This window comes from Chenopodium quinoa, unplaced genomic scaffold, assembly GCF_001683475.1.
Source record: "Chenopodium quinoa cultivar QQ74 unplaced genomic scaffold, ASM168347v1, whole genome shotgun sequence".
Lineage (NCBI taxonomy): Eukaryota > Viridiplantae > Streptophyta > Magnoliopsida > Caryophyllales > Amaranthaceae > Chenopodium > Chenopodium quinoa.
In genome coordinates, this window is record NW_018743979.1 from 2,687,542 (window position 1) to 2,698,826 (window position 11,285).

The 11,285-nt window shown below is 36.8% G+C and overlaps 2 protein-coding genes across 2 annotated transcripts; both read right to left on the reverse strand.

The window, feature by feature from the left end:
* Positions 1-834: 834 nt before the first annotated feature.
* On the reverse strand, positions 835-1,716 carry LOC110690081. Its single transcript, XM_021866908.1, has one exon. It carries the CDS (start codon positions 1,714-1,716, stop codon positions 835-837), a length of 882 nt encoding a protein of 293 aa, XP_021722600.1.
* A 7,596-nt stretch (positions 1,717-9,312) lies between these two features.
* On the reverse strand, positions 9,313-10,074 carry LOC110690082. The gene is made up of 2 exons (XM_021866909.1): positions 9,847-10,074; positions 9,313-9,708 (listed from the first exon to the last, which is right to left on the reverse strand). The coding sequence occupies exons 1-2, from the start codon at positions 10,072-10,074 to the stop codon at positions 9,313-9,315; spliced, it is 624 nt and encodes a 207-aa protein (XP_021722601.1).
* Between the last annotated feature and the right edge of the window lie 1,211 nt (positions 10,075-11,285).

Here is an 11,285-nt window from a genome sequence, read left to right on the forward strand (position 1 = left end):
ATAGCTCTTTTGACGATCTTGTGCAGCTTTTATTTTCTCTTGAATCATCTTTACTTGTTTCACCGTCTCTTCGATCATTTTTGGCCCAAGTGTAATTGTCTCACTTTTGTCGCTCCAACATATCGAGCTTCTACACTTTCGCCCATACAAAGCTTCGAATGGCGCCATCCCAATGCTTCCGTGATAACTGTTATTGTAGAAAAACTCTATCAAGTCCAAATGATCTTCCCACGAATCCAAACACTCCATAACACACGATCTCAACATATCCTCCAATGTTTGTATTGTTCTCTCTGTTTGACCATCGGTTGCGGGGTGGAATGCAGTGCTCATCAACAACTTAGTCCCCATAGCCTTTTGTAAACTTTTCTAGAAGTTGGACAAGAACCTCGAGTCCCTATCCGAGATGATTTCCTTTGGTATACCATGGTATTTCACTACAAATTTCACATACGCTCCCCCTAATTGATCCATCGACCATGTACTCCTCATGGGTATGAACGTTGCACATTTTGTTAATTGATCCACTATGACCGAAATCATATCATTCCCTGCTCGAGTCTTTGTTAGAGCTCCTACGAAATCCATAGAGATCGAATCCCATTTCCAACTAGGAACTTCCAATGATTGAACCGTTCCTTGGGGTCTCTTATGCTTAATTTTGACCTTTTGACAAGTCAAACATCTAGCCACAAATTCTGCTACTTCCCTTTTCATATTCGGCCACCAGAATGTCTTCTTCATGTCCTTATACAACTTATCCCCTCCGGGGTGCATTGAATAAGGAGAGCTGTGAGCTTCCTCCATTAACTTCTACTTAAGATCACTTCAATTCTAGGGAACACACCATCTCCCTTTAAACCTCATGTTTCCATCATCGGCTACCGAAAAGTCCAATATTTTCCCTGGAACTAAGTCTATGGTAAATTTAACATCCCTTATAGGCGGCATCCCTGGAATTTCCTCAGGAAAAACATCGAGAAATTCTTTCACTACTGGAATATTCTTCCCATCATCGCTATCTCCTTCTTCTATATTTTGGACACTACATATATACAGTGGATATCCTTTTGCTATACACTTCTTAAGTTGCAAAGCAGATATGATCTTCAACCCTGATTTCTTCCCTTCCCTTCGGTAGGTTACCCTAACTTTGTCTGGGCCACACAACGTGACCTTTTGGGCCTCGCAATCGATTTGGGCTTTGTATTTGCCTAACCAGTCCATCCCCAAAATGACATCATGATCTTGTAAGTCAAGCTCGATTAAATTTGACGACAATTCTACTTTTGAAATGACAAGAGGTACACCCTGATGCATCTTAGTGCAACTCATCACCTCCCCTGATGGGATAGTAATATCTAAGGAAATAGACACCGGACTCTCTAACTTGAGTTTATGTACTAAAGTTCTAGAAATAAAAGAGTGAGATGCCCCTAAATTGAACAAGACTTTAGTAGACATAAAATAAATAAAGAAATTGCCAATTACCACATCAGAAGCAGTTGCAGTCTCACGGTTATTTATCACGAACACATGACCTTTGGGATCAGCTCCACTGTTGTTGTTGGGTCTAGGCTTAGGAGTGAATCCACTGGGCTGAGCTGGCTTGGGGTGGTTCTTTTCATCTTGGGGTTCACCCGACTGCTCATCAGAGACCTTCTTGTAACACTCATACTCACGGTGACCTAGCTTTTGATAGTAGCGGCAAGTCATTAGGTTTCCCTCACAATCCCTTCTTAGGTGGTTTTTCCCACATCTCTTGTAAAAATAGGTTCTCTTGAGTTTGTCTCCATTCCCTCGGTTCCCATTTCCTCTTTCAAAATTACCCCTACTGTCCCTTTTCCCATTGAAATTCCCACTAGGATTCCCTTCAACCTTGGGCTTCTTCTCACTCCCATTGAAAGTCCCACTAGTCTTTCACTTTTCCCCAAAAAAGTTTCCCTCTTGCTCTCTTCCCTTGATCCCATAAAGGTGTGCTGCCCTCCCATAAACCGCATCTAAGGTTTCAAAGGTCACTCCTCCTAATTTCCTTTGAAGGGTCAAAGTCAAACCTTGCTCAAACCTCTGGGCCTTAAGTGCTTTAGTTGGTACTACCTCAGGTGTAAATCTCATTAACTTAATGAACTAGTTATAATACTCATTAATTGTCATGTTCCCCATCCTAAGGTTGGTAAACTCTATACACTTTTGTTTTCTCAAATAGGCAGGGTAAAACTTCTCTCTTAAAGCTTCCTTAAATTCAACCCACCCAAAGTTAGGATTACTCATTAAGTCATCTCTCCTTTGACTCCACCACAAACCGACTTCCTCTCTAAGGTAATAAACAACATTATTGACTTTTAATTCCTTAGGGTAATTAATAGCATCAAAAAATTTATCAAATTCTCTCACCCAATTTTCTAAGCTTGCTTGGTCTACTTTCCCAAGGTAAGTAGGTGGTTTGGCCGCATCTACTCTTTTAAAAATTTCCCCAAAAACATCAAGGTCATTATGGCCTTTTTCCTGGTTTGAGACAATACCAGCTATGTTTTCGGTTATTTTGGTTAGCCTTTTGATGACAGAGCTAACTTTGGAACTACTCCCTTTCTTAATTCGTTGCCTTAGAGACATGGTCCTGAATAATGTGGTAATTAAGCATGATGAATTCACAAATGAACTATTCATATATCCATCCAATAAAGACTCGGAAAAGTGATAACTTGACTGTTCACAAAATATCTTGAGTACTAAACGTTCTTCAAATTAACTAGTAAGTCTAAATTTCCATTTAAAAGCAACTCTAGGTAACATCTCAAAATAAATCTTCACAAAATTTCATCATAATTTGAATACAATTATAACAACAAATTAACAAACACTTCACTGTATAATTCACATAAAAGTGTAATTCAGATCACCTTCCAATCCATTTCCAATGTAGGAATATTTGTCGAATAATTTATGAACTTTCGATATACCTTTGAATATAAAATTCCCAAGAGACCATCAATAATCTTGTTGTAATTCGAAATTTAATTTGAACCTTATACTCTAAAATATAGCTTTGACGTTTTCTTAGTCCATATGCACATAATTCACGTAAAATTTGAAATCATTTGAAATACGTTTCAAACTTTTTAATTTCGAAAATATTATATAGTTATAAGTTGAATAATTGATTCAAAATGTGGATTAGTTGAACCAATGAGATCCCAGGTAGGAGAGGTTAGGGTCGACGTAGCCCTGAGCCCAAGTCCTACCTAGCCAGATCTCATTGCCAATCCAAAAATCCCCACTATAAATCTTTCTTCATAATAAAATAGAAAGTAGTTTTTACTTAAATAATTTATATATACTTGAGAAAACAAATGCAAAACTCTATCCTATATGCTCTTCTTAAGTCTACCCATCAGTTTTATTTTCCCATTTTAATCTTTTTAAGACCCGAAAATTGATACCACTTTGTAACACCCCCAAATTACTCTCCAATAATAATAATCGTAATGCAACTTTAGGGAGTAACTTGGGGATATTACCGCCACGTGATTACGTAAGGCTTAACAGATACTTGCAGCGGAAGAAAAATACTTATCATTTATTAATAATAATAGTTCAAAACATTTCTAAAGTAACTAAAACACTGATACTATGTTTACTAAATTGTACTAGGTGATCATCGCCCATTATCCCCAATGCAGCATTTAATTCACGTCGTCTGATCGCCATCACCTATCTACTCATCATTAATGACAAGTAGGGCCAAGCCAAAACAAAAGAGAAATACGTATTAGCCAAAATGCTAAGTACATACAAATGCTAGACATGTAAAATTAATTTAGTTAATTAAACATGCTTTCGAATGACCTAAATTTATTCAAACCGCTCATGAATAGAAATTTCCATATTAAAACATATCAATTTCTGAAATCAATAACTTTCCAAAAATAGTTCCGAATATAGTATGGATTCAATTCTCATTTCACGAAATCATTTTTTCCACCTAAGTGTGCACACCCCCCAAGCTAGTAACTCCTTACATAGTGCAATCAAGGGGAAAGACTAGGTCATACATATCCCATAGTCTTTAATTTTATCTCCTCATTGTGGGAGTCAAAATTCCAAATATCCAATGAGTAAATCCGATAGATAATTATAAATGCTCAATATCCCATACCCGGGATAATTCAAACAGTAAAACTTCCTTTTTAAACATCTTGAATATCAATACAAGTTTGTAATCAACCACGTAAAATATTTAAACATTTAAGATTAAACAATTAAAACATGCTTCACCGAAATATATTTCATAATCATTCAAACATGGATAGAAATCACTTAACATGTAAATCGTGTTGCATATAAAAGTCACTTATAAAAGATCTAGCCACGTGTACGTACCTTTATCTTTGCACACAAGGAACTCCTAATTACGAACTGTAAATTCCTCCTATGACAAACCAATAATCCTAATCAAAATACTTTTCAACCCATAGACACAAGGACCTAAAAATATTAACCATTGACTTAGTTGTGCATGAGCCATTAGTTCAATTCTTGTAAAATTGATACATATATTTTCACGTCCTAGAGACCTTTTTAATATTAAGAGAGTTAGTGATATTAAACTAGTATATAGTAGTAGTAGTAGTAGTAGTAAAATAGTAGTATAGAAATGTTAATAACATTATTAATAATAATAGGTATGATAATAATTAGTAGCTTTACGTAGTAGTATTTAGTAGCATATTAGTATAAAAACATCATTTTTATCTTATATAGTTGGAAGCTACGGTAATGGAGGCAAGAGATTTCACCTTATTGCTGAGGTATGGAAGGCAGCCAGCAGGGTAGTGGTAAGAGGGGTGGTTGTGGTGGTGAGCTCACGACCAAGGAGAAAGAAGAAAGGAAAAAGAAGCTAAGGAAGAAGGAGTTTGGAGTAGAATTTGAGCAAGGTAGCAATGGTGGTTACCACTCACGCCTACATATAGCTCTAACTTAGTACTATTACAACTACATCCATCAATGCAAGGAGTTGGACTAATTAATACAATTGGAAGGCTTTTAGTCTCCTACTTGCCGACACGAGTTTTATTATTTAAATATTTATTTATTTTTTCCTTTGTAGTATTGAAGAAGAATGCTAGGTTGACATGCTTTTGTGTAGTACTAGTGTACTACAATTATATACTTGGCTTGAGTATATTAAGAATCAAATTTGGTACTTTGTTGTTTGAATCGGAAACAAGTGTCTTGAATCAGGAACATAGCACTAATGGTTAAAAATTCGATTATTGGATACGACAATTTGGCTTGTCTCGTATAATCAAATTTATAAAGAGTAATTATTATAAAATTATCTTTTTTAAAATCATATATTTAATTAAATATTTTTATATAATAATAAATTATGATATTTAAAATATTTCGGAAAAATCCAAAATTAATAATTAGTAAACGGGTTTAAAAATACTAGGTATTACAAGCAATGATTTTCCGGAAGAGAGTGTCGGATGAGCATGTCAAAACTATATCATCAACATACAACAAAAGATAAGCTGTATCGGCACCCTGTCGAAAAAAGAACAGGGAAGTGTCACTCTTGCTATTCACGAACCCAAGAGAACAAATGTGAGAAGAAAACCGTTGGTATCAAGCACGAGGAGCCTATTTTAAACCATAAATTGATCTGCGAAGGAGACAAACATGTTTGGGCTTATCCGGATCAACAAACCCAGGTGGTTGATGCACATACACGGTTTCCTGCAAGTTACCACGAAGAAATGCATTTTCATATCAAGTTGATGAATTGACCACTTTCTAGACACCACCAAACTCAGAAAAGTACGAATAATAGCAGGTTTTACAATCGGACTAAATGTCTCATCGTAGTCAACCCCAATATCTTGACCCTTACCATTTTCCACAAACCGAGCCTTGTATCTTTCAAAAGACCCATCTGATTTTTCTTTGTGTCTGAATATCCAAATGCCACGGATTACATTTGCATTTGTCGGGTGATGGACTAAATCCCATGTATGAGTTTGCACCATAGCATTATATTCATCACACGTAGCCTTATACCAATTAGGGTCTTTGAAGGCAGCAAAATGAGAACGGGGTAGAGGAAAGATGGAGGTTGAAGTGGTAGTGGCGAGAGCATAATCATCGTATTTTGTATTTAGTTGGAATATGCCGTGTTTAGCACGGGTCATCATGGAATGAGTTTGATGTTGCAAGGGGGGAGGTTGGAAATTTTGTTCCATGAAGGAAGCAAGCCCAGCAGAAAGAGGAGAAGAGGTGGACCCATTAACATGGAAAGCCCACGAATGGTCCGTGGCTGATTGAACAGACCCACGGCCCATTTGTGAGCATTTCTGCCCATGTAATGGTGAGGGAGTGCGGGCTGGCTTACTAGACAAGGAGGAAGTAGTAGTGGGCTCAGTCATTGATGGGCTTGGAGGAGTAGTGGGCTGCACATTCGATTTATTTTGCTGAGCATTGGAGTGAAAATAAAAGGAGGAGCCTCATCATCAGACTTTAGAAAATCATAATCATCTAATTTAGGAGTAAAAGAAAATGAGTAAGGGAATACATGTTCATCAAAGATGACATGGCGTGAGATAATGACTTTCTTGGTAGTGATGCCATAACATCAACAGCCTCTATGGGAAGTAGGATATCCAAGCCCAGCAAAAAGAGGAGAAGAGGTTGACCCGTTAACATGGGTAGCCCACGAATGGTCTATGGCTGATTGAGCAGACCCACAGCCCATTTGTGAGTATTTCTGCCCGTGCAATGGTGAGGGAGTGTCGGCCGGCTGACAATACAAGGAGGAAGTAGTAGTGGGCTTAGTCATTGATGGGCTTGAAGGAGTAGTGGGCTACACATTTGATTGATTTTGCTGAGTATTTGGAGTGAAAATCAAAGGAGGAGCCTCATGTTCAGACTTTAGAAAATCATAATCATCTAATTTAGGAGTAAAAGAAAATGAGTAAGGGAATACATGTTCATCAAAGATGAAATGGCGTGAGATAATGACTTTCATGGTAGTGATGTCATAACATCTATACCTTCTATGGGAAGTAGGATATCCAAGCCCAGCACACGGAGGAGAAGAGGTGAACCCATTAACATTGGTAGCCCACGAATGGTTTGTGGCTGATTGAACAGACCCACGACCCATTTGTGAGCATTTCTGCCCATACAATGGTGAGGGAGTGTGGACCAGCTGACTAGACAAGGAGGAAGTAGTAGTGGGCTCAGTCATTGATGGGCTTGGATGAGTAGTGGGCTGCACATTCGATTGATTTTGCTGAGCATTTTGAGAGAAAATAAAAGGAGGAGCCTCATTATCAGACTTTAGAAAATCATAATCATCTAATTTAGGAGTAAAAGAACATGAGTAAGGGAATACATGTTCATCAAAGATGACATGGCGTAAGATAATGACTTTCTTGGTAGTGATGTCATAACATCTATAGCCTCTATGGGAAGTAGGATATCCAAGCCCAGCAGAAGGAGTAGAAGAGGTGGACCCATTAACATGGGTAGGCCACGAATGGTCCGTGGCTGATTGAACAGACCCACGGTCCATTTGTGAGCATTTATGCCCATGCAATGGTGAGGGAGTGTCTGTCGGCTAAGTAGACTAGGAGGAAGTAGTAGTGGACTCTGTCATTGATGGGCTTGGAGGAGTAGTGGGTTGCACATTTGATTTATTTTGCTGAGCATTTGGAGTGAAAATAAAAGGAGGAGCCTCATCATCAGACTTTAGAAAATCATAATCATCTAATTTAGGAGTAAAAGAATATGAGTAAGGGAACACATGTTCATCAAAGATGATATGGCGTGAGATAATGACTTTCTTGGTAGTGATGTCATAACATTTATAGCCTCTATGGGAAGTAGGATATTCAAGAAATATGCAGGGGGTAGATCGGGGACGCATCTTGTTTAGTGAAGTGGCCGATAAACTTGGATAGCATAGGCATCCAAAAGTACGAAGATGAGTATAAGAGGGAGCCTTATTGAATAGATTGTGCATAGGAGTAAGATAGTTTAATAATCGTATGGGTCGAATATTCAATAAGTATGCAACCACACGTAAAGATTCAACCCAAAAGGAAGGAGGAAGAGAAGCATGAAAAAGAAGAGAATGACAAATATTATTAATGGTTTGAAGCATACATTCGGCTTTGCCGTTTTGAGGAGATGTATTTGGACAAGAGTGTCTCCAAACGATGCTATTGTTCTAAGAGAAAAGAGTGAAGCTATCATTATCATATTCCCTCCCATTATCACATTGTAAGGCCTTTATAGACATCCCAAATTGAGTTTTAACATAAGCATAAAAACTCAAGAAAGTAGAGAACACACTAGATTTTGATTTAAGAGGAAAAACCCATACATAATCAGAGTAGTCATCAAGAAATATTAAATAATTTAATAACGAAATCCGGATTGACTATTAATGGTATACGTGAATAAATCAGTGTGAACAATATAAAACGGAGCATAAGTCTTAGTAATAGATTTGGAAAAAGGAAGATGAAATTGTTTGCCTAATTGACAACCATAGCACACACAGGGTAACTGCCCTTGATTACAAGAGATAATATTATGATGTCTAAGATAACTAAGGACTTGATCTTCGGGGTGTCCCAAACGATTGTGCCACACATCAGGTGATAAAGCATCAAGAGTAGAAGATGAAGTAGATAAAGGTGTCGAGGAAGACGCTATAGGGTAGAGGTTACGAACACTATTGCACCTCGTTAATAGATTCCCCGTTCGTAGGTCCTTCACAGAAAAACCAAAAGGGTCAAATTCAATAGAGACAGAATTATTGGAAGTGAATTGACGAACAAAAATAAGATTTTTAATGATGTTAGGTGCATAGAGAACATTTTAAAGAGTAAGAGGGGGAAGTGGCTTAGAAAGAGTAGTTGTGCCCGAACCCTTAATTGGTATTTTTGTGCCATCACCAACCATAATAGATGAATTTAAATTTTTCCAGTCAACAAAAGAATCAGTGATACCTGAATTATTCATCAAATGAGATGAGGAACCAGTGTCCATATACCAATTGGAGTCTGGTAGCTGAAGAGATACCGTATTAAAAAATACAGGCAAATTAGTAGGTTGGTAGTTCGACCTGGAAGCAATATGTGCTTGATTTGATTGAGGACGCTGGGTAGGAGTCGGTCCTAAGATGCCTTGTTGAGACTGCTGTGGTTGCTGACCTCGCCACTGAAACCCTTGGGAAGGATAAGGGCACGGTGGAAAGGTCCAATTAGAACCCCACATGGGAACCCAAGGAGGGAACATGCCCTATTGGAATTGTTGTTGTTGCTTATTGGAGTTACCACGGCCAGCACCTCCAGCACCACGACTAACACCCTTAGTATTATTTTTCTTATTATTTCCACGATTAGCACTGCTACCCCCATGGCCAGCAGGGTTTTGTGAGTGTTGCTGCTGCTGCGACGAATTGGAAGAAGAGTTCACTGAAGTAGAGAGTAGAACAGTGGCATAAGAGTCCTGAGTATCCTGATTCTTCTCTCGTGATGTTCGGTCTAGCTCGAGCATTGAGCATGCTTTGTCAAAGCTAGGCAACGGGACCGATTGCTGAATTAGAGTGGCAACCATATTGTACTCAAGGGTAAGCTTTCTTGTTAATTGAAGAACAAGGCACTCCTCTGAAATTGGATGATCCATGGCAGCTAACTAATCAGAAACAGTTTTTAGGGCTTGACAATATTCAAAAAGAGAAGAGAAATCCGCTAATTTAGTCATGCCAAATTGATTTTCGAGAAAAACAATATGAATACCCTTATTGTCTTGGAAAATATTGCGGAGTCATGCCCAAGTTCCCATAGCAGTGGCTTTGTCAACAAGAATCTTATACAAGAGATTAGTGGATATGGTTCTATACACCCACTGAAGAATAATAACATCGAGTCGATCCCACAATTCATCAGAAACATTGATAGGCTTCGGGATTGAGGGATCAATATGATCAAGGATAGTGAAAGCCCTTTGCGGTGTTGCAGAAGAGAGTCGCCCATGGATAATACTGCACCTTATTTCCATCAAGCATGAGGAGAAATGAGATTGCGAATGTTTGTAACATTCAAAGTCGGATGGAAAACCAGACCACTAGGAGGAGGAGGATTTGGAGTGATATGTGGTCAGTGTTGAGGAGGGGCGTACGGTACCGTATCGCCGATCATGGTTGAAGAAGATTAGGGTTACAGAGAGAGCGAGGATTGAGTGAATCTGATACCATGTAAGATGGGAGAATTCTCCTTGGAGGCATATTATTGATATGTGCCAATATATATACCCTTTGGGAATTAGGGTTTACAATCATACATTGCTAATATGAACACTAAAATATTTACGTATTTAAATTGTCTAACAGTATTACTCCCTTCATCCCAGAATAAATGGAACATTGAACTTTTATCCCTATTCATGCATTAGTTTTGACCATAATTTTTTACTATCATAATAAAAACATATTTTATCGTCAAATATGTTGTTAGATAGTTAATAATATACAGGTTCATAATATATATAATTTTTTAAATACTTTTCATTAATATTTAATTATATAAAAAAAAAGTCAAATTAGTGCAATGGCGTGTGTGTAAAGCTGACTATGTCAGTTAATTTGAGACAGAGGGAGTATGTACATTTAATGAAAAACATATTTATGAGAGATCTTATTAGAATCGTCTCAATAAGTACTACATCAATATACAACTTTAAAATTTTTTCTTATGTAAAATCAAAAATATTAATGGTTAAAGTTTTGCATTAGACAACGTGATAAATGAAACAGATCAAGTAAAAAGAACATATGAAGCATGACTTATAGACTATATTTGAATTTTGGTAATTTAATTATTTATTTGAATTTTGGAGCCAAAATGATATTTGAATCTTGGTGCCAAAACTATTTTCAAACTTAATTATTATTTTGGATTTTAAATAAAATTAATTATCCTCTTATTTATTTTATTTAAAATCGAAATTATATTCTTATATTATACTATATTATATTCGAATATTTCATACAATATTAAAATATGATTTTTAACCATTTATTTTGGACGAATTTTAATTAATTATTTCCTAATTTAATTGTTTTCATAAAACCAAAAATTAATATGTAATTTTCTGATTTTTGAGAAAATAAAAACTGATTTTATTTTTATTATTTGGTTCAAATTTAGAAAATAAAAATGAGTTTTGGAAGCTTAATAATTTCGGATTTTATGAGGAAATTAAATAGATTT

What these genes read in the sequence shown, in the direction of transcription:
- LOC110690081 (XM_021866908.1), bottom strand. Translation starts at nt 1,716, where the DNA reads ATGACTTGCCGCTACTATCAAAAGCTAGGTCACCGTGAGTATGAGTGT.
- LOC110690082 (XM_021866909.1), bottom strand. Translation starts at nt 10,074, where the DNA reads ATGGAAATAAGGTGCAGTATTATCCATGGGCGACTCTCTTCTGCAACA. An exon ending in CCACTGCTATGGGAACTTGG is followed by an intron (nt 9,709 to 9,846) that starts GCATGACTCCGC and finishes GTTTCTGATTAG; the next exon opens with TTAGCTGCCATGGATCATCC.